The sequence below is a fragment of the Hemiscyllium ocellatum genome, chromosome 33, assembly GCF_020745735.1.
Source record: "Hemiscyllium ocellatum isolate sHemOce1 chromosome 33, sHemOce1.pat.X.cur, whole genome shotgun sequence".
Taxonomy (NCBI): domain Eukaryota; kingdom Metazoa; phylum Chordata; class Chondrichthyes; order Orectolobiformes; family Hemiscylliidae; genus Hemiscyllium; species Hemiscyllium ocellatum.
In genome coordinates this window covers 6,475,194-6,501,927 of record NC_083433.1, presented here as the reverse complement: position 1 = coordinate 6,501,927, position 26,734 = coordinate 6,475,194, and the positions used below count along the sequence as shown (strand labels likewise).

Here is a 26,734-nt window from a genome sequence, read left to right as displayed (position 1 = left end):
GGATACTAAATTCAATGTAATCTTAGATAAAGCATCAGTCAATAGTTACCCCCAGAGCCAGTATCCAAAGGCATTTTTCAAAGTCTCTGATGATCATTGAGTGACCATGTGATGTCCATCCATTTGGATAAGGTCTTTGTGACCGCTGGATATCAATACGTGTTGGATCGTTTTTGACCAGAACGAGCGTAAATACACGAATACAGTTTCTGGTCAGACACATCAACTGTGCCCACAGGCATCTTTCACAAGAGGCTTCTCAGTGAGATGTTATTGGTGGCTCCAGATGTGAATTAAAGCCACTCTGTCAGGCCTATCTAACACTGAGGTTAATCAAAGGGAACACATCTCCACCTCACCCTGGAATTGAACCATTTTGATTAAAAAAAATCAAAATCCCACAGAAAATGGAAATCTGGAACCACAGCAGAAATTGCTGAAGAATCTCAGCAGAGCTGCCAGCCTCTTTGGAGAGAGAAACAGAGTTAATAATTTGAGTCACATTTTGACTCAGTCATTGGACTCAACATTAACTTTATGCTTCCTCCCACAGATTCGGCCAGACCCACGGAGACTCTCCAGCATGTTCTGGTTTTATTTCTCAACTGCTTTTACAAAGTAGCTTATAATTTCTCATAAAGTGAAGCGGTCAATTTCTATATACGGTAAGGATTGGACAATTTGTCAGTTCAGGCTGACAACTGACAATTTATATTTGAGCCATACAAGTACCAGGCAATGGCCACCTCCACTAAAGGAGAATCTAACCATTACCCCATGACATTCAATAACATTACCAAGAATCCCCCACTATCAATGTCCTGGGATTAAACAGAAAAATTAATAGAAAAAACACACCGAATCATCAACGCCACACTCACAGGAATACGATTCACGAGAGAAGAGGAAAAGGATAGCCAACTCCCATTCCTAGACGTGTTAGTATAGAGAACACCCAACGGAGAATTCACCACAAGGGTACACAGGAAACCAACACACACAGACCAAGTCCTAAACTATTAAAGTAACCACCCCAACACACACAAACGAAGCTGCATCAGGACACTATTCAAAAGAGCCACAACACACTGCAGTACACTAGAACTGCGAAAAGAGGAAGAGGAACACCTATACAAGGTATTCGCCAAAAACGGATACCCATGCAACTTTATCACCAGATGCCTAAGAGATAGACCACGGAACGAGGACATGCCACAACCAAAAGGACTAGCCACACTACCATACGTCAGGAGCGTCTCAGAACTGACAGCCAGACTACTGCGACCCTTAGGACTCATAACAGCACACAAGCCAACTTCCACACTCAGACAACAACTCACTAGAACAAAGGACCCAATAGCCAGCACGAGCCAAACTAATGTAGTTTATAAAATACCATGCAAGGACTGCACAAAACACTATATAGGACAAACAGGAAGACAGCTAACAATCCGCATCCATGAACATCAGCTAGCCACAAAACGACACGACCAGCTATCCCTAGTAGCCATACACTCAGACAACCAGGAACATGAATTTGACTGGGAAAACACTACCATCATAGGACAAGCCAGACAGAGAACAGCCAGGGAATTCCTAGAGGCATGGCATTCATCCACTAACTCCATTAACAGACACATGGACCTGGACCCAATATACAAACCACTACAGCTGAAACTGACACCCGGAAACGGCAAGAACATCCATCAACAGACACATCGACCTGGACCCCACATACAAACTACTACAGCTGAAACTGACACCCGGAAGCGGCAAGAACATCCATCAACAGACACATTGACCTGGACCCCACATACAAACTACTACAGCTGAAACTGACACCCGGAAGCGGCAAGAACAAACCACTATAAATACCGGAAGAAACATCAAAGCAGCGCTTCACAGGAGGCTCCAAAAGCACTGATGATGTTCCCTAGCCAGGGAACGAAACGTTTGCAGCAAAAACTTCCAGCTTGGCGAACAGAACCACAACATCTTGGGATTACCACTGACCAGAATATGAACGGGACTGTTCAGATAAATTCAGAGAGGCTAGGGATCCTGCAGCAAGTAACTAATCTCTGACTCCCAACAGAGCTGAAAATGTGTTGGTGGGAGGAGAAACGTCGATTCTCCTGCTGTTTGGATGCTGCCTTACCCACTGCGCTTTTCCAGCAACACATTTTCAGCTCTTATCTCCAGCATCTGCAATCCTCACTTTCTCCTCGAAGATTTTAACCTACTGCGAATCCTCTTGCAAGGATGCCTTCCTTGAGGAAGCTCTCTTCCTCCCTCTACAAGGATTTCAGTGAGTCCCTCTCTCACTGCACACCCCAGGTCATCTCCTCTGCACAGAAGCTCTTCAGCCACGTTCAGTCAAATCCCTCGAACTCAGCACCGCCTTCCTAACCTGCAATCTTCTTCCTGACCTCTCCACCCCCACCCCCCTCTGGCCTATCACCCTCACCTTGACCTCCTTCCACCTAGCACTTCTCCAACGCCCTTCCCCCAAGTCCCTCCTCCCTACCTTTTATCTTAGCCTGCTGGACAAACTTTCCTCATTCCTGAAGAAGGGCTTATGCCCGAAACGTCAAATCGCCTGCTCTTTGGATGCTACCTGACCTGCTGTGCTTTTCCAGTAACATATTTTCAGCTCTGATCTCCAGCATCTGCAGTCCTCACCTTCTCCTCTGACTCCCAACAGCCCATCTCCCACCTTCAAAACATAACTCCGGAGTGAGATGGAATACTCCCTACTTACCTGAATGAGCACATCTCCAACAACATACAAGAAGCTCAACACCACCCAGGACAAAGCAGCCCACTTGTTTGGCACCACATCCACAAATATTCACTCCCCCTTCCACTGACACTCAGTGGCAGCTGTGTGTACTATCCACCAGATGTACGAGAGTAATTCCTTCCGGGACCTGAGTCTGCACCTTCCAAACACACGACCGATACCATATACAAGGACAAGGAAGTTCCCTCCAAGTCACTCACCATCCTGACTTGGAAATACATTGGCGTTTCTTCAGTGTCACTGGGTCCAAATCCTGGATCCCCCTCCCTAACAGTCCTGTGGGTGTAGCTAAGTCAATTGACTGCTTCGGTTCAAGAAGGCAGTTCACCATCATCTACAGAAGGGCAACCAGGGACATACAATAAATGTTGGACAAGCTCGCGATGCCCATGTCCCATTAATGAATGAACATTAGAAATTTGGTGCATTTTGAAGCCAACAAAATAAATACTTAGCATTTAATTTGTGGGAACACATTCAAATGTTTAGAAAAGGTGGAGTGAAAGTTAATATCGTGTTTCCATTTATCATTCAGTCACATCCAACTGGAAGCATCCAGCTAGTTTGGAGTGTGCACAGAATCTATTACTCCATAAGTAATGATATCATTAAATTTCATCTCTCAAACCTATCTATCTTCCAGATCTCTGATTGGCTCTGTGTCTCTGCTCCTCCCTCACAGTCCTCCCTGTTGTGTTCATTGGTTCCTGGATTGATTGGAAATTCCTGATTGGCTGTCAGGGATTGTCAATCATGATTGGTGCTGCCACGCCCTGGCTGAGTGCAGGGTGTCCCAGGAAGATAAATACAGCAACTAGTGGGAGAGAGGCTCAGTTCTAGAGTTGTCTAGGTGATAGTGAGCTGGAATAGTGAAGATGGCCTCCCAAGTGTGTCAGAACTACCACAAGGACTGTGAGGCTGCTGTTAACAAGCAGATCAACCTGGAGCTCTATTCCTCCTATGTTTACCTCTCCATGGTGAGGCTTGTGGACTTGAGACTTCAACCTGAAGAGTTGGACTTTTGTTGATTTAATGTATTGGTAAAATGGATTGTGCAATGCTCTGGTGATTTTAAACATAGAATAACCTTTGAGTGAACAATGTCTACAGCAGCTGCTCTGGTTATTTAAGGTGTAGTGTGAACTTGTGGTACTGTCCCTACTGAACCAAGAGGCCTAGATTCTTGTACTACCTACTCCCAGAGGTGTATCTGAATGTTGTTGAATTATAGTTGGGATTTTGTATCAAATCATGGACCTACTTATTGCCAAAAGTTCACACTGCAGTGTCACTGCTGTCATCTGACAGCTCCTCCTTTAGTATTGTTCCCTCCTTCTTGAATGTTAAGCTCTCAACCTTCTGATGTTGAGACTTTATTCACAGCAATGATCACTCCATTCATTAGTGAAATGGAAAAATGTGTATAATAACTTGCTCAATGGTATTTGACAGTATCTCAACTGCTTGTCCTGGAATCAATTTGAAGTACTTTCTCTAATGCAATACAGTCATGGTAATGTTAGAAATAGTATCTGTCAGTAAACCCTATTATGTCAGTGTCTCTCAATGATGGGCCAGATAGTGGAGAGCGCTACCCTGTTCTAAAAAATCTCCTCCACTGAGAGAAGGGCACTTTGGTTCAATTCATTGAAAGCAGGATGTACTACATAACCTGACATAAGAATTCAGGTTTAGCTTGGTATGAAATGTTTAGCTTCAATGCTATTCAGCTGAATAGCAAGAGCTGAATCTAGCTAACTGCTTTAGCAGGGAACTAAGTTGTATGCTGTTACAAATTGTCTATTAATTGAAGATCTTGAATTGCTTTTGGAGCTTTAAGTGACACTTGATTTTTCTCTCCTTCCCCCAGTCCTCTTACTTTGACCAGGATGATGTTGCCCTGTGTCACTTTGCTGAGTTCTTCAAGGAGCAGTCCCATGAGGAACGGGAACACGCTGAGAAACTGATGGAATTCCAGAATAAACGTGGAGGCCGAGTCCTCCTGCAGGATGTCAAGGTTGGGTTTGATGTTTATTGTAGATGGACTAATTCTGAGCATTAAGCTGCTTCATAGCAGCGTCTGTGGTTTATTACAGTAACTGACACCACAGTTCTCTCTAAATGTAGTGTCTCAAATGCAACTGTAGAATGTGAAGCCCTTCTCCTTTCTCTCTCTTCCCAGAAGCCAGAGCAGGATGAGTGGGGCAATGGTCTGGAGGCAATGCAGAGAGCTCTGCAGATGGAGAAGGATGTGAACCAGAGTCTGCTGGATCTGCACAAACTCTCCTCTGGCCACACTGACCCTCATGTGAGTTTTTGATGCATTTGTCTGGGCTCTTGTCCTTAATGGATAAGACACTTGGCCCTTTAGCCTCTGATTTTTGCATCTAAATTGTAGTGTAGCCTGGGAGTGGACCAAGCTTCTATTGTAGTCAGATCTGAGCACTTTCTTGGCTGTTAAGCAATCTGTGACATCCCTTAACTGTCTGAGTCCTAGAGATGTACAGCATGGAAACACCCTTTTGGTCCAACCTGTCCACGCTGACCAGATATCCCATCCCAATCTAGTAGCACCTGGCCCATATCCCTCCAAACCCTTCCTTTTCATAAACTCATCCCAATGCCTTTTAAATGTTGTAATTGTAGTAGCCTCCAATTCCTCAATCCTCCACTCCCAAGCTTGAGGGGAATACCAGTCTTGGTGGAGAAGGGTATATTTGATCTTGACATGATCAGATTTTGTTTTTCTTTCCAGCTGTGTGACTTCCTGGAGAGGCACTACTTGGATGAGCAAGTGAAGATGATCAAGAAGCTGGGAGATCACATCACCAACCTGAAGAGACTGGGAGCCGCTGAGAATGGCCTGGGAGAGTACCTGTTTGACAGGCTCACCCTGGGGGAGAGTGACTGAACTGTGTACTTCTCAGTTGGGCTTTGTGAAATGTGTAACTTGAAATAAAACTTAATATTTACTTGTTTGTGCCTCTTTAATTTGGAACCAACATCTGTGCAGTGATGGAAACCATTTAAGATCACTCTTTCAATCTGCCAATTCTCAGTCCCAGCTCAAGGCCAAAGAGCATTGTTTGAAAGACTTTTTTAATGTAAGTTTCCTCTTTACAATCTAATCTTGGGCTCTAGAAAATGGAACAATGTCACTTGGTCCATTGACTATTTCAACACCATCATGACTGAGCATTCAACTCTACCTTTGATATCTTTAGCCTTAATTCTATTTTTCTCTGATCTGTGTTTTGGCTTCCACTGCAGTGTTAGGGAAATCTGTGTAGGCTTTTCAAGGATGGAGAAATGTTTCATTAGTCCTAATCAAGCCAGTCCCCTCTACATGTTCTTGGCTCCTACATCTCCACTTGCTTTTTGTATGAACTTACAATCTTGGCAAGACACTTGTATAACTGTACTTATTCACCACTTCCTCTAGCAGTTCATTCCACACACAAACTAATATGGTGGTTTCACAAAAAGTCAAACTTTATTCTTGTAATTTTATATTTTAAAAGAAAAACCATCTGAAATTCCTTCTTTTCTTAGGCAAAGGCACCTGTCAATCACCTTATCTATACCTCTGAGGTCATTTAGCCTCCTCTGTTCCAGCCTCCCTTTGTAATTCAAAGTCTCCAATCCTAGCAACATTCTGGTATATCTTTACTGAAACCTCAAAGTTAATAATTGCCTTCCTATAGTAGTGACCAGAGCTGATCGAAGTACTCCAGGAAAAGCCCCTCCAATGTCCTGTACAATCCCAACATGATGATCTAACTCAAATGACTGAGCAAGGAAAGCAAGTATGCTAAATGTCTTTAAAAGCCTTGTCCACATGTGACACAAACTTCCAAGGATTATGTATCAGAGTCCCTTGGTCTCTGGTCTACAGTACTATCCAAGGGTCTACTTCACTTGTATAAGTCATGCCCTTGTTGTTTTACCAAAATGCAATACCTTAACGCTTATCCAAAATCAAGTCTCTCTGCTACTCTTTAGCCTATTGAGCAAGATCTCTTTGCCCTATTATAATTTCATGGGCTTCTGGCGTTCTTCCCCTTATCACCACTAACCTTCTAAGCTCCAGTGTGTGTGTGTGTGTGTGTGTGTATATATAGTCCTAATGATCCAGCTATCCTTCATTCAGTCCTTCCATGTGGTAATTTTTATTGGAGTCATGGAACCCTACAGCACAAAAACAGGCCCTTTGGTCCAAACCAGTCCATGCCAACCAAAATGTCCATCCATGCTCACCCCATTTCCCTGCAAGTTGGCCCATATTCTTCTAATCCTTTCCTATCTGTGTATTTGTCCAAATGTCTTTGAAGTTTTGTTAATGTACCCACTTCCACTGGCAGCTCATTCCGTATGCGTACCACCCTTTGTAAAAAAGTTGACACTTGGGTTCCCTTTTATTCTTTCTCCTCGATTCCCCAACCCTGGCAAAAAGACAGAATGCAATCACCCTATCTATACCCCTCATGATCTTATACACTTTTGTAAGATCTTCCCTTAGTCTCCTCCATTCTAAAGAAAAAAGTCCTAGTTTGTCCAACCTTTCCCTATAACCTAGACCATTGAGTCAGTGTAAATTTCTTCTGCACTCTTTCCAATTTAATACCATCCTTCATATAGCAAGGTGCCTGAAATTGAACACAATACTCCAAGTGTGGCCTCATCAAAGTCCTGTAATAACTGCAACATTTCCCAACTTCTATACTCAATGCTCTACCCAATGAAGGCCAGTGTGCCAAAAGCATTTTTCACTGCCCTGTCTACATGTGACTCCACTTTCAGAGAATTGTGAACCTGAACTTCAAAGTCCCTCTGTTCCACTACACTCCTTAAGATTCTACCATTCACCATAAAACTCCTACCTTGATTTGACTTTCCAAAATGCAAGGCCTCACACATACCTGTATTAAACTCCATTTGCAGTCAGAATATCCACCATGAGACCAAAACTGCACACACCATTCAGCGTATGGTCTTATCAATAACTTGTACAATTCCAGCAAGACGTCCCTGCTCCTATATTCTCATCTTTCTGTTGCAAAGGCCAACAGGCCATCTGCGGTCATCCCTGCCTGCTGCAGCTGCATGTTTCTTTCAGCAGTTGGTGTTCAAGGATACCCAGGTCTTGTTGCATCTTCCCCGCACTCCAACTTCCCAAACTATTGCCATTTGGATAATCTACATTCTTCTTGCGAACTGACATCAGCAATATGAGATTTAAGTCCCTGCATTGTTTTATGTTTGCAGTCATATTTCATTTTGCCGCTGTATAGGGCACAATGGCTCAGTAGTTAGCACTGCCAGCACCTTGGTTTGATTGCAGCCTCAGGTGACTGTCTGTGTGGCGTTTGCACATTCACCCCGTGTCTGCGTGGGTGTCCTTTGGTGCTCCTGTTTAGTCCCACTATCCAAAGATGTTCAGGTGAGGTGAATTGGCCATGCTAAATTGCCCATCATGTTCAGGGATGTGCTAGGTGTATTAGTGAGGGGTAACTGTAGAGTAGTCCAGGAATGGATCTGGGTGGATTACTCTTGAGAGGGTTAATGTGAACTTGTCAGGCCAAATGGCCTGTTTCCATACTGTAGGGATTCTGTGATGATTCTATAGAAGTTCAACAATAAGAATTTATGCTTCTTACCACTTTGATGTTTTAATCCATGTCCGCAGGTAGATATTGATTGGAAGCAGTTCCTGTGGGAAGGATCAATCAATAATTGCCCCCAGAGCCAGTACAACCATAGGCTTTCATCAAAGCCTGTGGGGACCATTGAGTGGCCACATGATGTCTGTCAGTTTGGTCAAAGCCCATTGTGACCATTGGACATTCACTGCATCTTGAATTCTTGTTTCATCTAGAACGGGTATCAAGATCTGAATGTATTTTCTGTTCATGTGGATTGACTGTGTCTGTTGGTGGTATTTCTCCCTGGAAGCTCCTGCCTGTCATGTAACTAACAGTTCCAGATGGGAATCATTGTTGCTCTGTCTGGTGCACCCCAAGCAAAAGTTAATCCAAGGGAGCACATCTCATCACTTCATCCAAGAATAAACCCTTCTCAAATGAAGCCAGAAGTCAACATAGGAGATCTCAGTAACACAGCCACTTGAAGCAAAAGGATCAGAAAAAGCACTTGAAATCACTTGAAAAAGCACTTCAAAAGTAATTTTTAAAAAATCATTCCATTTTTATCTAGCTGTATACAACCAGGAAGTTTGTTGAGAACCTATTAATCTGAAAGCAGTGACCTCATCAAGAATAATATCCCAAATATTGACATTTCAAACCTCTGATTGGCTCTGGGTCTTGGCCCTGCCCCACTAATCTCCATCCCCTTTGTTCATTGGTGCCTGGATTGATGAGAGATTCTGTTTGGCTATTAAGATTTGTCAATCATCATTGGTGATGTCACCACTGGTTGAGTGCAGGGTGTCCCAGGAGGATAAATGCAACAGCAAGGGGGGAAGAGGCTCAGTTCTAGAGTTGTCTGGGTGATAGTGAGCAGGAGTAGTGAAGATGGCCTCCCAAGTGTGTCAGAATTACCACAAGGACTGTGAGGCTGCTGTTAACAAGCAGATCAACCTGGAGCTCTATTCCGCCTATGTTTACCTCTCCATGGTGAGGCTTGTGCTTCTATCAAAGTATTGTGGAAAAAGTTGGACTTTCTCCAATTTAACACTAACCTGAACTTTTTTTCTCCTTGAGAATTGAGGTACTTCAAACATATGGTTCACAACATTGCAGTGACTGCTCCTTGTTGCTACACGCTGATGCAAAGCTTTAAAGCTGAAGCTATCTTGGTTCCTGCCTTTGCTTATGTAATAAATATGAACCTGGATGAATGTCTGTTTGCTTTTCTTATTGACACGGGCAAAGTTTGTTCTGTGCTGACTACAACTAGAAAATGTCTTTTTTTTTTAACTTAACACTGATTCAGTGTTATCAGTCTTAGCTCCATTTAGAGTTGTAACTGTCTTACTGTTGCGAATCTGTCTCTACAAACTCTTTTTGGTTCTGGCACCAAGATTCCAAGACTGAGTGAGGTGGTTTGTGTTGAAGTATTAATTTGAAATCTAGGGATCTCTGCTTTATCACCTTCTCAGTGAGGTCAGCTGAGTTGATCAATATCATAAGAGAATCCTTGAGGTGTATGTTGTCCCAGAATGTAGGATAATTTCCTGTTATTTGAAATAAAGCTGAAGCTCTCCCTATCAGGTGCCAGTGTATCTATGTAGTTATCAGGTCAATTTGTAATTTACATGGAAGGTAATTCCAATAAATCTCTGGGTTTTAACAAGTAAAGCTCATTAACATTCACAAGTGAATTTGATCTCATTGACTAATGAAGCTTATTCCCTCCCTCCCCTTGACCTCCTGTAGGCTGTGCATATAAGTTAGTCACTTGAAATAACTTGGGAAATTTACAAACCTGGGTGACCAGCTAGTGGCTAATAGATCAGGAAAACCTCCGGAGTGGCCTTCCCCTTGAGGTCGGAGGTAGTGGGCCATTCAGTTATATACGAACACGTCTGTATATTTTAAAAAAAAACAAATTGTTAGGTTATCTTGGAGCACAGTGTCCTGACCACTGAATGTGAAGGCCCACCTGCTTGGCAGTGTATAACACCACTTGAACAAGCTTATCTTTAACCACCACATCCCAATTTAGATTCTAATGTGATTGGGCTTGAAACTGAGAGGCTTGGTCAGATTCTTGGGATTTGGGTTCAAATTGAATTCAATTTGATTAAGTGACCAAGATTCTGTCCACCTCACTACTGATGAAGGAACTTAGTGCTCCTTTGGTGTAGTGGTGGTGTCTCCTACTCCTGAACCAGGAGGCCCAGGGCTCGCATCCCAAAGGTATGACATGACAAACATGTTTTAAAGTGGTTGACAAGAATCATGCTGCATGCTGTAATTTCATTATGAAATCTGTTCTACTTTATCCCCAGTCCTCTTACTTTGACCGGGATGATGTTGCCCTGTGTCACTTTGCTGAGTTCTTCAAGGAGCAGTCCCATGAGGAACGGGAACATGCTGAGAAACTGATGGAATTCCAGAATAAACGTGGAGGCCGAGTCCTCCTGCAGGATGTCAAGGTTGGGTTTGACTAATCTCTCCTAGATTAAACAATTGTACTTTTATATTATTTAAAGCAACTTGATTTAAATGTTTATTTGGTTAGATTTACAGTAATTGTGCTAATGTGGATTTGAAGCAATTCAATTCCACTTTAATCATGCTATAAGCCATATTGCTTCATTCACTAAATATGAACTTGGCCTGTAAGAAAGTGACCACTTTTCCTTTCCCTCCCTCCAGAAGCCAGAGCAGGATGAGTGGGGCAATGGTCTGGAGGCAATGCAGAGAGCTCTGCAGATGGAGAAGGATGTGAACCAGAGTCTGCTGGATCTGCACAAACTCTCCTCTGACCACACTGACCCTCATGTGAGTTGACCAATGTGGGCTTCAGTCTAATTATAAAGCAATTTCTTTGCACTAAACAATTATCTTGAGATTCACTGTAGTTCAAGAGGGGCTTAAAACTCCTACTAATGAAATAAAATTGGTCTTTTTCATCTAAAATTCCTTTGCCTTCCAGCTGTGTGACTTCCTGGAGAGGCACTACTTGGATGAGCAAGTGAAGATGATCAAGAAGCTGGGAGATCACATCACCAACCTGAAGAGACTGGGAGCCCCTGAGAATGGCCTGGGAGAGTACCTGTTTGACAGGCTCACCCTGGGGGAGAGTGACTGAACTGACTGCAGTGGAGAAACCTGTAGAGCTGCTGCTTCTAATACACTAAAGTGTCCTGGGCTCTCTTTTGTAAATTACTAAATAAACAATTCTCAAATGAATTGGGGGTTTTCTTTGTGGATGAATTGATCAAGTTGTGGATTTTTCCACATTATGGAATGGGATCACTATCTAAATATTCAGGGTCGATTGGAGTGCATCCGGTAAATCTTGTTATGATCCAATGTGAGAAAACAGACTTGTCTTAATCCAAAACAATGATCTACAGATGCTAGAAGTCAAATTGCTGGGGGGGAGGAGAGAAAAGCTCTGCATTTCTAGCAACAACTGGGGAGAGAAAGCAACTTCTGACTTTTTTGCTTACCTATGTACAAGTTTTTTTTTAGTGACTTTCCTTGTGCTGTCAAACTTCTCAGAATCTAGGTTTCTTGCTGCAACAAAACTGCTGCAAGTGATCTGGGTGTTAGTTTCCCAATGACTCCAGTATTGGGTCACTTCATTACAGGACCAAACCTAGTCAATGGTGGTCACCAGTATAGGAAGTCTCTGAAAAGCCTGTTAGAAACCCCAACAATCAACCAAACGAGTTTGTCTCCATGGGAGTTCCAAATCTCACCATAGTTGCCAGAGGGAGAATCCATTTCTTTCCCCCAAGTTGTTAATGTAACATCATTGGATTGTGGGTCCTGTCCCAATGTGGGAGTCATCCATGGGCAATGGAGTGCTGCAATCATTCAAGTTAAGGTAGTTAAACTCCTTCATAGTTCATAAAATGTGCAAAGATTAGGGATAGCTAAATCTCACCTTCCCACCATGCTACACCTAGGTATTGCTAAAATCAGTCTCGCATAACTACATATGACAATCAATTTGTAGTGGGGGAATTACTCAGTTTATTTATGCAACTGGCAATCTGTCCTCCTCCTGCTCCTTGTCCTATTAATACTGTCGAATGGCTTCAAATGATGTTTCAGTTGTAACTATCCAGTGTCCGAAGAGCTTTGAGGAATGCAATAGGTTTAATAAGATTTCAGTGTTTTATTCACTATTAATGCCTCTTCATTTCAGGGTTCTTTTTTGTTTTTGCTGTTGAGAAATTCATGGAGGGAAATGAATTTAAGAATTAAATAATTTCTGCCAACAGGGGATACCGAATTTAAATACTCCTTGGGGAAAGATCGCTCCTGTTAGATATTTCCTGACAGTCCTTAAGATCACTGTACGATGTCAAGTGTGACATTGCACTATAATAGCACCTGCTCTGTAACAGTCCGCTCGGTCTGTTGTTAGAATAGACAGTGATACTAAGGCACAGAAACCAGACTAAATGTGCTCAGTGTAAACCACAAATTAAACCATGGGAGCAGCCTATGGAGGCTAACACCGAACTGGTGAGAGTAAACCTGCAAGTTGATGTAGCGATAAACAGAAGTGTGGGGAGTCTCTGTACAGTATGAGAGGCTGCTGATCCAATTTTTGAGAAAGGAAATTTTAAACACTCCTGAAAGGCCAACCCAGAGAACTCTTTGTTTAAAAAGTAATTACCTCTGTCCATATGCTAGCCATCTGTCATTTTCTACTTCCAAATTATTGGAATAGTTAGGGAAACGTGCTGTTGGGAGATTGGATTCCCCTCCGATGGGAATTAATGGAATAAAGTGGGAATAAATTCAAAACCTCCCAGATACAAGTACTGTGAATAAAAGACAAGACTCACTACAAAACATGTGGATGAATGATACGTTTGAGAGGTTAATCTCAGACATTCCTGCTGCCTCACAGCACCAGAGACCCAGGTTCAATTCCCACCTCAGGTGACTGACTGTGTGGAGTTTGCACATTCTCCCCGTATCTGTGTGGGTTTCCTCCGGGTGCTCCAGTTTCCTCCTACAGTCCAAAAATGTGCAGGTTAGTTGAATTGGCCATGCTAAATTTCCCGTACTGTTAGGTGCAGGGGTAAATGTAGGCGAATGGGTCTGGGTGGGTGCGCGTCGGTGTGGACTTGTTGGGCCGAAGAACCTGTTTCCACACAGTAAGTAATTTAATCTAAATAAGGAAGTTAAGAATGCTATCAAATTTACTGGGCGGCACAATGGTTAGCACTGCTGCCTCACAGCGCCAGAGACCCGGGTTCAATTTCAGCCTCAGGCGACTCTCTGTGTGGAGTTTGCATATTCTCCCCTTGTCTGCGTGGATTTCCTCTGGATGCTCCGTTTTCCTCCCACAATCCAAAAACGTGCAGGTTAGGTGAATTGGCCATGCTAAATTGCCCATAGTGGTAGGTGAAGGGGTAAATGTAGGAGTAGGAGTATGGGTCTGGGTGGTATGCGGGTCAGTGTGGACTTGGGCCGAAGGGCCTGTTTCCACATTGTAAGTAATCTAATCTAATTATTCCAACATCAGAACAGAACTGATGATATTAAATGGGCTGGAAGTTGGGATTTGAACACAACAATGGCACAGGATAACCACCATCATGTCATCTAACTGAGGCATGGAGAAGGATATTGAAGAACCAAGTGGTCCCAGACAACTGCCATTCAGAGGATTGGATTGTGGAAATAATAACATTGAGCAGGCCTGTCTGGATCAAAGAGGGGGCTACGCATTGACCACTCAGCAGGCTAGCCTCAAGAAATGTGCTGATATTATTTCCATAAGGATCATCCTGAATGAAACACCTGGCATTGCAGTTGGAAGATGGGATAGGATCGGTCGGCCTGACTCCAGCCTCTAATGAAAAGCAGACGGAGCCGTGGGGTTGGGGGTTTTGGGAATGGCGAGTGTTCCTGTCAAATCGGAGTGATCCTGGACTGGAGGGGTCTGCAGCTGGAGGGAGGGTGCGAATCAGTCAAGCCATCATTCTCACCAGAAACTGAGAGGAGGGAGGTCCATCATCAGCTATATCTGAGGGGCACAGGGGCTGAGAGCTTTACACAATTTTTTAAAATTCTCTCATGGGATGTGGGGTTGCTGGTTGGTCTGTCCCTAGTTGCCCCTTGAGAAGGTGGGGGTGAGCTGCCTTCTTGAACCACAGCAGTCCATGTGCTGTAGGTAAACCCACAATACCCTTAGTGAGGGAATACCGGGATTTTAACCCTGAGACTCTGAAGGGACAGTGATATATTTCCAAGTCAGGATGGTGAGTGGTTTGAAGGGGAACTTACAGGGGCTGGAGTTCACATGCATCTACCTCCCTCGCTCTTCTAGATGGAAGTAGTCATGGGTTTCAAAGGATCTTTGGTGAATTTCTGCAGTACATCTTTCAGATAATACACATTGCTGCCTCTGAACGTTGATGATGGAGGGAGTGGATGTTTGTGGGTGTGGTGCCAATCAGGTGGCTGCTTTGTCCTGGATGGTGTCGAGCTTCTTGAGTGTTGTTGGAGCAGCCCCCATCCAGGCAATTGGGGAGTATTCCTTCACACTCCTTGTATTCTGTGGACGGAATTTGGGGAGTGAGGAGGTGAATTAATCACCACAGCGTTCCGAGCCTCTGCTCTCGTAGACATTGTGTTTATGTGGTGAGTCCAGCTGAGTTTCTGGTCAATGGTAAGTTAAAGGATGTTAATAACGGGATTATTCAGTGATTGTAGAGTCATTGAAAGTCAAGTGACCTTTGGTAGATTGTATTGCAGGGGGTCATTGCCTGGCATTTGCCGGGTGTAATTTTATTTGCCACTTCTCAGCCCAAGCCTGGATATTGTCCAGATCTTGTTGCATTTGTATGTGGACTGTTTCAGTATCTGAGGAGTGGTGAATGGTGCTGAACATTGTACAATCATTAGCAAACATCCTCAGTTCTGACCTTATGAGGGAGGGAAACATAAAGTAATTTAGTGGCAACAAACCAAACCAGGCATTTTTGGATTTGAGTTGTATACAATTTGGACAGAAATGTAAGGTTATGTTGGTTGAAGTTTCATTCAAATCAGCCATGCCCCTCTGCTGTCTGTTTTAGGTGAGTCTCAATATTAAACTGGACAAACCAATCAAGATGTTGTACCGTTTAGACAAGCTGAGAGGTATTGTACCAGGGCATCATGAGGTTTATTCTAACAAACAGGTTTGTGGTTGATCAAACACTGCATCTGTGTGATAGTGTTCTTTATGAAATTCTAAATTCCAAGGACTATTGTCAGAGGGAACAAGAACAGGAACCATTAGGATATATTCACCCCGTTTTTTTGGTGAGGATGCTATCTGCAGGAAAATCCCACTCCTACAGGACTGCCATTCTTAAATGGGCAGCAACATACAACTAACAAAAGAGCACAGAAGCCAACAAAAACATAGAAAAGCATTATACCGTACCATTTAAAGATCACAAAAATGGAAAGCAAAACCAGGTTTGATACACCGTTGACACTCTGTTAGACCTTCAGTTATTTTAATAAAGAATCAATCTTACTTTATGCATCAGCCGGTAACTGACAATGTTTGACCAAAGTCCTTTGTGATCACTGGGTATTCCCTGTATCTCAGACCCACTTTGACCAGGACATGTATCAATCTCCAAATACACTTTGTTTCTGGGTGGGTCAACTGTGTCCATTGGTGGGGTCTGTCTCAGGAGAGTAGTGTTTAGATGGTGATTGGTGGTTCCTGCTGTCAATCACATGCTTCCCCCATCTAGCCCACCTGAACCAGAGTTTAATCCAAGGGAACAAATCTCATCACCTAATCCAGGACTGAACCACTTTTAGAATGAAACCAGATGGAAAGTCGAGGCAAAAGGACCAGGTTTGGTCAGATGATGAAAAAGTGCTTCCCTAAAAGTAACATTCTTTAATTACGTTGCGAGTTTTGAGAAGATTTGTAGCTCAGGTTGAGGTTTTAATTACCTCATTTGCCAAAAAGTTAGTCCCTTTTTTTCTAAAAACTGTTCCTTGGTTCAAGGAGACTCTGTCCTTGATTTTTTTCCGAGGGGCAATAAACCAGGCCGGGCTCTGATCAGTCTGGTTTGACACAGAGATGAAAAGGATTTGAGAGGCCTTTTGTTTATATGTAAACAGATGAGATTTCAGGCCAAAGTGGTCATGTTTTAGAAGTGACCTGTATAATGAAAGGGAAATGGTCAGCTCACCAGCAGCAGTTTTAGTTCAGTCTTGAATAGGGAAGTTCAACAGGGGAGCTGTGTGGAAACTATCTCCCTTTTCTGCCCTTTAAATTCAACCTGTAAGCATGTGTTCCATTTATACTAGTTTCTAAAGGGAGTTTTTTATTGGCACTATTGTGTATATTCTGAACAGCATAATTAAGTCTAGTGGATAGGTTGAGTTCTGTAAGGGTTCTTTATTCTGTTCTTTGATTTCATTGTATAATTTTATGAATACTTTTTTGTCTGTTTTAAAATCTAGTAGTCAACCTAGTTATCTTCACTGTACACTGATCAAATCAAATTGCAAAGTTATGGTCTGGGGCTTTCTGCTTCAGAATGTTTTGAGCGGTCTGGCGAACTCCATAACACATTCCAATCCCATTGTAGGTATTTTCTGGGCATCTAGTTCCAGAGACAGGGAAATCTGAAACTGGAGTCTTCAGAACCAGAGGTATGGACACTACCACTGTATCACATATTAAACAGCAAGCAGCCAGTTAGTTTGCAGTGTGTTGAAGATCCATCACTTCAAACACACTTGTATAATCAAGACTAATTGTCCAAACCTCTCTGTATTCCCAATCACTGATTGGATCTGGGTCTCAGTACTGGCCCCACAGCCCTCTCTCCTTTTTCATTGGTGCCTGGATTGATAGAGATTCCTGATTGGCTGTTATGGATTGTCAATCATCATTGGTGATGTCATTCCCCAGTTGAGTGCAGGGTGCCCCAGGAGGATAAACACAAGAGCTTGTGAGAGAGAGAGAGGCTCAGTTCTAGAGTTGTCTGGGTGATAGTGAGCAGGAATAGTGAAGATGGCCTCCCAAGTGTGTCAGAACTACCACAAGGACTGTGAGGATGCTGTTAACAAACAGATCAACCTGGAGCTCTATTCCTCCTATGTTTACCTCTCCATGGTGAGGCTTGTGATCCTGAGATTGTAGTTTTCTTTTGAAAGTTAGAATTTATCAGTTTCAAAGAAATGACTACGTTCTTGTTTTGTTGGGTATGAAATCTGGGAGTAATGTTTGAGTAGTGAATGCTTCTTCTTTGTCATGTTAACTGCCTGAGGATCAGTTTTAACAGCTACTCTGGAGAAGCTTAACATGAAACCTGTTTAAAGAGCACTCTCACGGAGCAGTCTGTGTCCCTGTCTCTGAACTTGGTCTGGGTTCAACTCCTACCTGTCTACTATCTCTGATCAGAAGATACCTGGGGGAGAAAAAGATAGCTGCTGTGTGGTTTGCTGAAGACTGTTATAGTGGAGTACTTAATGTTAGTTAAAGCCCCAGCATTAATGGGATGCCACTTTTTTTTTCAAAAGAAACTAATGTCACTAATACATCATTGGGATATGAGGTTAAACCGAGAATCTCCAACTATATGGTGTAAGACTGGAGAGTTTTCTTCCACCATATAGGTGTGAGTATTACATTTTAGTATCAGATTGTCCCAATTTTCATGGCTAATAATTCACTTTGCAAATCAATTAACTTCATAAGTTTGAAGCTTCCTGTAGTAATTAATGCTCTTCACACTTAGTGAAATCATTGAATTGCTTATTTGTCTAGGGTTCATGATAAATTACTCCAGAACATATTCCATTAGAAATGATAGTGTTTAAATATCCAAGAACCTCCAGGCTCTTGCTTAACTTAGAAAATTCTGTGCATCAAACTAAATTTATGAACTCCATATAATTCACTTTTTGCTAGCTGCTCATGCTGAATGAGTTGTTGCCCATATTTGGGATTGATGAAACTAATAGCAAACTTGTAACTGTCAAATTGAGAATAAATCTTAATGAGGATGGAAGAATTTCTGACTGGAAGAATTCCTGTTTTAAAATTCAATTCTCTTGTCAGTCCTCTTACTTTGACCGGGATGATGTCGCCCTGCGTCACTTTGCTGAGTTCTTCAAGGAGCAGTCCCACGAGGAACGGGAACACGCTGAGAAACTGATGGAATTCCAGAATAAACGTGGAGGCCGGGTCCTCCTGCAGGATGTCAAGGTATCTTTTTCATTCCCTTCTGAGGAATAAGCTTCTGTTAGTAGTGGCTGAGGCCAAAAGGAAATGGGATTGATTTGAGAACAAAGCACTTTACAAAAACTATTCTGGAATTGGCTATTTGCTGCATGTGTTGAGTCCCGTCTTCTCCAGTGTGATTCAATTTTGATCCATTTGGAGTTGGCTCGGAGATTGGTATGACTAGCTTGAATTGTTGTTCACTACTCTATCCTGCCTCTTATCTTGCATGGATCATTGCTTTGACAGGAACCCTCCTGATGCTTTTACATGCTGTACCTGAACTTTTCCTTTCTTCTTCCAGAAGCCAGAGCAGGATGAGTGGGGCAATGGTCTGGAGGCAATGCAGAGAGCTCTGCAGATGGAGAAGGATGTGAACCAGAGTCTGCTGGATCTGCACAAACTCTCCTCTGGCCACACTGACCCTCATGTGAGCTCTCCATGATTGAATGGTGTTTTGGGCACAATTATTGAAAGATGCTGCTTTTGTCTTTAATTGATGCTAATAACTGTCCCAGTACCTGGAGATGTAGGGATTTGGAGAGAATGGGCAGATAAGTGTCAAATATTTTTACACAATCCTAGCATTTCCCTCTAAGGATTTAGTAGTTCATTAAAGGAAATGTTTGTTAGATCATGTCTTCTAGTCAAGAATTAAATTCCAATTCATGGATTAATATTGGTCCTTTGGAAACTTCCTTCCAGCTGTGTGACTTCCTGGAGAGGCACTACTTGGATGAGCAAGTGAAGATGATCAAGAAGCTGGGAGATCACATCACCAACCTGAAGAGACTGGGAGCCCCTGAGAATGGCCTGGGAGAGTACCTGTTTGACAGGCTCACCCTGGGGGAGAGTGACTGAACTGACTGCAGGGAGCAAGTTTAGTTTTGTACTCTACTAAAATAGACAACATTCTATCATTTGTGTAGGAGGAAAGAAATGTGATTTGCTTAAATTGTACCAGGGCTGAAATCTGGGCTCTTTATTGTGAAATGTATTAGACTCTGGCAAAATAAACTGTTCAAATATTGGACTTTGGTTGGCTTGCTAATTTTCCAAAACTTTGGTTTTATAGCTGCCTTGTCTAACATTGGGTAGAGGCCCAATTTTGCAACACTCCATTCAAATGCTCAACAGCAGAGATAGTAGTACAAAAAAAACTGCCAGATGCTCTATAGTTATTCCCTGTAGTGCCAACTAAAACCATATTTGTTTTAACTTGAGTCTGAGCACCAGGGTCCCACTAGCAATAACGATGCCTTTGCATCCCAGGGAAATCACCAAGCATAATGTTCCAAATTTTAGTTCAACAGAATTACATGGTCAACATCATTCATGAGGGATTTAAATCCCTCCAGCTGCCATGGTGAGATTTGAATCCATGGTCTCTGAGCATTAAACCTGCAGGATACTAAACCAGTGACACTACAACAGCACTTCTCCACAGGTTTCAACTGTCTGAAAATCTCTCTCTGGAATGAACTTGAGGAAATAACTGGGACTTAACACTCCAGCAAAATATTTCCAGTAACTATTTTTCCTTGAGTTGCCACAAACTGTTCATGATTTCCTGGGGGCAATACTTTAAGTCCTTCTTTTCTCACAACTTCCATGCAATTTCAGTTTATAGACAATAACATTGATGGTTTTTTGGTAATTAATCACTTTCCAAGTTTTTTTTTTGGATTTGCTACCATAATCCAATTGCAGCAAGCTAATAGAAAGTGTAATGGTTGTTGTAGTATACACTAAACTTCATTCAATGGGGTTTGCATTTTAATATGGTCTTAGTCGCTACTTGAGAGTAAGTGAGTAAACCATACAACCCGTCACTGTTACTCAGCTCACCTGGATGTGAGCACTATTGACTGGGCCCGTATTTATGACCCATCCCCTGGTGATGTAATGCCACCTTGAATGGCTGAGAGTGCATCCAATTACCCAGAGGGAAGGGCTTCCAGGTATTCTGATCCAACAACATGGAATTACAAGTCAGGCTGGTGTGTAGCTTGGGGTGGGGATCTTGCAGGAAGTGGTGTCCCATGTATCTGCTGCATTCTTCCTTCCAGATGAAGTGCTTGTTGGTTTAGAAGAGACTGTTAAAGGTGTTTGAATTTCCAAAGTGCATTGTGTAGATGGTGTACACTTCTACTGAGTGTCAGTGATGGAGGGAGTGGATGTGGCTGCATTCCTGGATGCTGTCAAGCTGCTTGTGGTATTGGTACTGCACCTATCCAGGCAAGTGAGGAGTATTCCATCACATCCTGACTTGTGCCTTGCAGATGGTGGACAGTATTTGAGGAGTCAGGAGGTAAGATACTTGCTACAGGATTCCCAGCCTCTGACCTTTGACTGCTTTGCCTGTTAAGTACAATAATGGTTGACTTTGGGCTTCAACTCAACTTTTCCATTTCCTTCTATAGCCTTGAAGTCCTGAGTAACTCAAAGTCCATCTAGACCAGTGATACATAAGTCTAACTTGGTATTTACATATCTCCAGTGCAGGAATTTCAAAAAACACCCAATCTTTCGAGCAAAGTACTTTATGCTCCTCTCCATCTCAATTAGCAAAGGATAACTTTAACTTTCACCCCCGTCACCTATGCCACGGTCCTAAATTCAGACTCCTATTGACATGAGAATACAATATTTAGGCTATTAAACAAACAATACATTTTGCTCACCAGCTTTGTGGAGATAGGTTCAACTGAGCTATTCAAGAGGGAATGGGATTATTTCAATGGGAATAAAGTACAGGGTGACAGGGAAAAGGCTGGCTAATGCTAAGTCAAAACGCTCATTCGGAAGGCTAGTACATGCACGATGGGCGAAATGGCTGCTTTCACCACCATTATATTTTTGATTATCCATGTGAATGTTTAGAAAGGGTCAAGAGCTGACCTCCAGTGCTGGGCACCAAGGGAGATGACCATTCTGCTGTCTTGGTAGCTGCCCAATACTCACTGGGGGCAAGGGTTCAAACCGATGGTTGACGCAAAGTAAATGTGCAGCCACTCAATGGGTCCATGCTCTTGATGCACAGTGGTAGTGTCTCTACCTCTGAGCCAGGAGGCCTGGGTTCAAGTCTCACCTGCTCCAGAGGTGTGTCACAGCATCTCCATTGGTTTGATTTGAAAAATAACTGAAACTAGCTTGAGATGGTAATCAGCAGTTGGACGCGGTGACATCAGTTCCAGAGGACACTGCTGAACATGAATCTCGGAGATCCACGCAGCGGCAGGAAACATCTGCGGGAACGTAGTTTACAGCCACTAAGGGAAGGACCCATCACTGCCACAGTCACAGGGTAAAGGGACACCCATCGAAGACTCAGATGAGGAGGAATTCCTTCCCTCAGAGGGTTGTGGGTCTTTGGAATGCCTTGCCACAGACAGCTTGGGATATCTTGCGTATATTTAAAGCCGCGATAGATTCTTGAGGAGTTGAAGAATCAAGGGTTATGGGGAAAGGGCAGAAAGTAGATGGGAGGAACATTGGATCTGCTGTGATCCTATAGAACAGTGGAACAGGTTCAAGGGACTGAACGATCTACTCCAACCCAGGGACCTAATGGTTTTATGGTTTATGATCTGTGGAGGAGGGGTGAGGGGAGTTAAGAATTTGCCAGGGAGAGGAACAAAACCTTGCTGGTGTCTCAGCTGACCTGGGAATAAAACAATAAAGAAAAGAAAGAGCCTTACCATCAGTAAATGCTGAAAGACTGTCACTCCAAACGACACGACCAGCTATCCCTAGTAGCCATACACTCAGACAACCAGGAACATGAATTTGACTGGGAAAACACTACCATCATAGGACAAGCCAGACAGAGAACAGCCAGGGAATTCCTAGAGGCATGGCATTCATCCACAAACTCCATTAACAGACACATAGACCTGGACCCCATATACAAACCACTACAGCTGAAACTGACACCCGGAAACGGCAAGAAGATCCATCAACAGACACATCAACCTGGACCCCACATACAAACTACTACAGCTGAAACTGATACCCGGAAGCGGCAAGAACAAACCACTCTAAATACCGGAAGAAACATCAAAGCAGCGCTTCACAGGAGGCTCCAATAGCACTGATGATGTTCCCTAGCCAGGGAACGAAACGTTTGCAGCAAAAACTTCCAGCTCGGCAAACAGAACCACAACAACGGACACCCGAGCTACAAATCTTCAACCAGACTTTAAACTGTCACTCCTGCTATCAAACGCTATAGAGATTGGTTGCATCCATTTATCCATTCTCTGGGGTCAATAAAACTCTCCATTATCTCACATGTCTAAGCAGTTACTATAAACTGAATACACTATCTTAAAACTACTTACAAATCCTCAACAGCTGACCTTAGGTATCAGTAATCCCCAAATCCAAAATCTTACAAATGTATAGATCCCACTGAGACTGTCAAATGTTGCTGGGGATGTCACTTCTCAGGTATCACCTCAGCAAGGACAATCAACCAAAACCCCAAAAAGAGAAGGGTGAGATGTTGCCCCACTATCTGTGTTAAAGGATAAGTGGGGATCTCTGATAGTGGAGAAAGTGAGGACTGCAGATGCTGGAGATCAGAGATGAAAATGTGTTGCTGGAAAAGCGCAGCAGGTCAGGCAGCATCCAAGGAGCAGGAGAATCGACGTTTCGGGCATGAGCCTTTCTTCAGGAATGAGGAAAGTGTCTTTCATCACTCCTGAAGAAGGGCTCATGCCCGAAACGTCGATTCTCCTGATCTCTGATAGTGGGACATTGAAACTCCCTGTTACAAATGGAAGCTCCCTACTGTGGAACAGCAGCTGAGTGTGTGGGTGACACTGGAGTTGGTCACATTCACTGCCTCTCATTCACACATTTCCATTTCTCTGTCCAGTGGCCGGTTGGCAAAGTCCCACAGAATGACTTAATTTGTACTGTATCAGCTTCACAGCTCCTCACACACAACAAACATGACCAGGTTCTGAAATGTTATTTCAGCAAAAGTTACAAGTTATCATTAACAACAAGAACAGAGATTACTGGAGAAACTCTGCAGGTCTGGCAGCATCTGTGGAGAGAGAAACAAAATTAACATTTCAAGTCCAGTGTTCATTCTTCAGATAATCTATTCTGACGAAGGGTCAGGGCTTGAAAGATTTACTCTGTTTCTCTCTTCACAGATGCTGCCAGACCTTCTGAGTTTCTCCAGCAATCTCTGTTTTTGTTTCAGATTTCCAGCAGCTGCAGTTCCTTATTTCATTTTCGTCGTTATCACTAAGTTCAAACAAGAATGTTAAACACCTTCAATTTGAAACAAAACCTAAGAACAGTGACATCATTGAGAAAAAGCCTCTCAATTTGTTTGCATTCCAAAGCTCTGATTGGCTCAAGCTCATATCCTTATTCATTGGTGCCTAGATGCATGAGTGATTTCTGATTGGCTGTCATGATTGTCAATCACGGTGACATCATTCCCTGGTTGGGTGCAGGGTGTCCCAGGAGGATAAATGCAAGAGCTTGTGGCAGAGAGGCTCAGTTCTAGAGTTGTCTGGGTGATAGTGAGTAGGAATAGTGAAGATGGCCTCCCAAGTGTGTCAGAACTACCACAAGGACTGTGAGGATGCTGTTAATAAGCAGATCAACCTGGAGCTCTATTCCTCCTATGTTTACCTCTCCATGGTGAGGTCCTATTCCTATGAATGTGTTCTGAAAAGTCTGATGTCAGTAAATTGAATTTAAACTGTGTTTTGGTGGAAGGTTGGGTTCAGGACTGAATCTTTTAAACAGTGAGTGTTTGGTATGGTGTTATAAATTAGTAGACCCTGTTACAACATCTGCTTTTTCCCTATTGCATACAGACCTAACTCAATTCTGGAGTAGGTGGGACTTTTGGTTCTGATATGTAATAATGTCTCTCTAAAGTGCACTAGAAAAGTATCTAAAATGAACACTAAACTCTGAGTTTGTGGATCTGGTCAAATTGTTGTCAAGTTCACTTGGTGAGCTGACTGACTTGAAGTGTAAAGTTATGGTAAACTTGTCTATGACAAAATCCATGGCTGAAAAGAAATCAAGAATGCTGTTGATTCAAGATCTCACTTCCTGTGTAATTGGTTTAAGACTAAACTATTGACCAATATTTGGTCAGCACAGTTCAGATACACTTGTGTCCCTTCAGGTGTCCTCATGCACCTAACAAGTGAGATGGTGGCCTAATGGTCTTTTCTTAATCAAGAGGTTCAAATGTTCTTGGGGTTTGGGTTCAGCTTATACCATGGCAGATAGTGGTGTTTGAATTTAATTAATTTAGAATTAAGGATCCAATGATCATGAATCAAAGTGAGAAGGCCCACTTTGTTAACCGATGTCCCTTTTAAGGGAAGGAAACCGCCATCCTTACCTGGTCTGGCCTACCATGTGACTTCAGACCCACAGCCATGTGGTTGTCTCCTAAATTGTCTTCTGGATAACCATAATTGGGTAATAAATCATCTAGACAGTGGTGTCTTCATCCTGAGACTTTTTCAAAAAGCAATAACTTGCTTTCTTACTGTTCTCTAATGTATAGGATCCCAAAATGCCAATGTATGTGCAGCAAGGACAGAGCCAGATCCTTCTGTTTTGACCACTTTTTAAAAAGTAACTTGCTAAATTTCCAGAATACAGCAGGGTTTCTATTCTTTAAAAAAAAAATTCCTCCCTAATTTTCTTTTGATATAGAAGATGCTGATGTGAAATGAGGATTCCAAAGCCCACCTAATGGGGGGAGGGGTAATGTGAATTTTACTTTTTTTTTAAAACAAAAAGCCTTCATAGTCAAGATTTGACTTCCTAAGTGAGAAGGAAATCTGGTACTAATTAATGTGAAATTATCCACAGTCCTCTTTCTTTGACCGGGATGATGTTGCCCTGCATCACTTTGCTGAGTTCTTCAAGGAGCAGTCCCATGAGGAACGGGAACATGCTGAGAAACTGATGGAATTCCAGAATAAACGTGGAGGCAGGGTCCTCCTGCAGGATGTCAAGGTATCTTTTCATGCCCTTCTAAGGAATGAGATTCTATTAATGGTGGTTGAAGCCAAAAAGAAATGGGATTTTGTTTGAGAACAAAGCTATTTTATAAAACTCTTCTAGAGATCAGTTATCTATTCCATGTGTTTTGAAACTTGTTGTCTCCAATGAGGTTCAATCTTTAATCTGGTCAGAGTTGGCTAGGAGACTGGTATGATTGCCTTGAATTGTTATTTATCTCCTACTTTGCACAGATCATTGCTGTTTCACAACTGACTTTAAATACTTTCCCTTCAGAAGCCAGAGCAGGATGAGTGGGGCAATGGTCTGGAGGCAATGCAGAGAGCTCTGCAGATGGAGAAGGATGTGAACCAGAGTCTGCTGGATCTGCACAAACTCTCCTCTGGCCACACTGACCCTCATGTGAGTTCCTTCTGCTAATTGGGGAAGTTGCAATGACTTAGTGCCTTGGGATTCCTGCAGCTAATGACTCTTTGTGGGGGTTACACAGAACAGATGTTGTGACTGAGGTCTAGCATTCTTGACAATTTGTCATTGCTATATTTTGCTTTCCAGCTGTGTGACTTCCTGGAGAGGCACTACTTGGATGAGCAAGTGAAGATGATCAAGAAGCTGGGAGATCACATCACCAACCTGAAGAGACTGGGAGCCCCTGATAATGGCCTGGGAGAATACCTGTTTGACAGGCTCACCCTGGGGGAGAGTGATTGAATGGACTGCAGAGAGCAAGTTTAGTTGTCTACTATACTAAAATAGAATGTTGTCTATCATTTTGTGTAGGAGGAAAGAAATGTGATTTGCTTAAATTGTACCAGGGTTGAAATCTGGGCTCTTTATTGTGAAATGTATTAGACTCTGGTAAAATAAACTGTTCAAATATTGGACTTTGGTTGGCTTGCTAATTTTCTAAAAGTTTGGTTTTACAGCTGCCTTGTCTAACATTGGGTAGAGGCACAATTTTGCAACACTCCAGTCAAATGCTCAACAGCAGAGATTGTAGTACAA

At 42.8% G+C, this 26,734-nt stretch overlaps 4 protein-coding genes across 4 annotated transcripts; all 4 read left to right on the top strand.

The window, feature by feature from the left end:
* The first annotated feature begins 3,678 nt into the window (after nucleotides 1-3,678).
* Nucleotides 3,679-5,741, top strand: LOC132831469 (ferritin heavy chain A-like). Its single transcript, XM_060849632.1, has 4 exons — nucleotides 3,679-3,780; nucleotides 4,674-4,820; nucleotides 4,986-5,111; nucleotides 5,559-5,741. Exons 1-4 carry the CDS (start codon nucleotides 3,679-3,681, stop codon nucleotides 5,712-5,714), a joined length of 531 nt encoding a protein of 176 aa, XP_060705615.1. The 3' UTR covers nucleotides 5,715-5,741.
* Nucleotides 5,742-9,336: 3,595 nt separating this feature from the next.
* On the top strand, nucleotides 9,337-11,581 carry LOC132831470 (ferritin heavy chain A-like). Its single transcript, XM_060849633.1, has 4 exons — nucleotides 9,337-9,438; nucleotides 10,776-10,922; nucleotides 11,146-11,271; nucleotides 11,426-11,581. The coding sequence occupies exons 1-4, from the start codon at nucleotides 9,337-9,339 to the stop codon at nucleotides 11,579-11,581; spliced, it is 531 nt and encodes a 176-aa protein (XP_060705616.1).
* Nucleotides 11,582-17,497: 5,916 nt separating this feature from the next.
* On the top strand, nucleotides 17,498-19,570 carry LOC132831412 (ferritin heavy chain A-like). The gene is made up of 4 exons (XM_060849545.1): nucleotides 17,498-17,599; nucleotides 18,548-18,694; nucleotides 19,014-19,139; nucleotides 19,415-19,570. The coding sequence occupies exons 1-4, from the start codon at nucleotides 17,498-17,500 to the stop codon at nucleotides 19,568-19,570; spliced, it is 531 nt and encodes a 176-aa protein (XP_060705528.1).
* A 4,704-nt stretch (nucleotides 19,571-24,274) lies between these two features.
* Nucleotides 24,275-26,440, top strand: LOC132831413 (ferritin heavy chain A-like). Its single transcript, XM_060849546.1, has 4 exons — nucleotides 24,275-24,376; nucleotides 25,577-25,723; nucleotides 26,006-26,131; nucleotides 26,285-26,440. Exons 1-4 carry the CDS (start codon nucleotides 24,275-24,277, stop codon nucleotides 26,438-26,440), a joined length of 531 nt encoding a protein of 176 aa, XP_060705529.1.
* Nucleotides 26,441-26,734: the final 294 nt, after the last annotated feature.

What these genes read in the sequence shown, in the direction of transcription:
- LOC132831413 (XM_060849546.1), top strand. Translation starts at nt 24,275, where the DNA reads ATGGCCTCCCAAGTGTGTCAGAACTACCACAAGGACTGTGAGGATGCT. An exon ending in CCTATGTTTACCTCTCCATG is followed by an intron (nt 24,377 to 25,576) that starts GTGAGGTCCTAT and finishes AATTATCCACAG; the next exon opens with TCCTCTTTCTTTGACCGGGA. An exon ending in TCCTCCTGCAGGATGTCAAG is followed by an intron (nt 25,724 to 26,005) that starts GTATCTTTTCAT and finishes CTTTCCCTTCAG; the next exon opens with AAGCCAGAGCAGGATGAGTG.
- LOC132831469 (XM_060849632.1), top strand. Translation starts at nt 3,679, where the DNA reads ATGGCCTCCCAAGTGTGTCAGAACTACCACAAGGACTGTGAGGCTGCT. An exon ending in TCCTCCTGCAGGATGTCAAG is followed by an intron (nt 4,821 to 4,985) that starts GTTGGGTTTGAT and finishes CTCTCTTCCCAG; the next exon opens with AAGCCAGAGCAGGATGAGTG. An exon ending in CTGGCCACACTGACCCTCAT is followed by an intron (nt 5,112 to 5,558) that starts GTGAGTTTTTGA and finishes TTTTCTTTCCAG; the next exon opens with CTGTGTGACTTCCTGGAGAG.
- LOC132831470 (XM_060849633.1), top strand. Translation starts at nt 9,337, where the DNA reads ATGGCCTCCCAAGTGTGTCAGAATTACCACAAGGACTGTGAGGCTGCT. An exon ending in CCTATGTTTACCTCTCCATG is followed by an intron (nt 9,439 to 10,775) that starts GTGAGGCTTGTG and finishes CTTTATCCCCAG; the next exon opens with TCCTCTTACTTTGACCGGGA. An exon ending in CTGACCACACTGACCCTCAT is followed by an intron (nt 11,272 to 11,425) that starts GTGAGTTGACCA and finishes TTTGCCTTCCAG; the next exon opens with CTGTGTGACTTCCTGGAGAG.
- LOC132831412 (XM_060849545.1), top strand. Translation starts at nt 17,498, where the DNA reads ATGGCCTCCCAAGTGTGTCAGAACTACCACAAGGACTGTGAGGATGCT. An exon ending in CCTATGTTTACCTCTCCATG is followed by an intron (nt 17,600 to 18,547) that starts GTGAGGCTTGTG and finishes TTCTCTTGTCAG; the next exon opens with TCCTCTTACTTTGACCGGGA. An exon ending in CTGGCCACACTGACCCTCAT is followed by an intron (nt 19,140 to 19,414) that starts GTGAGCTCTCCA and finishes ACTTCCTTCCAG; the next exon opens with CTGTGTGACTTCCTGGAGAG.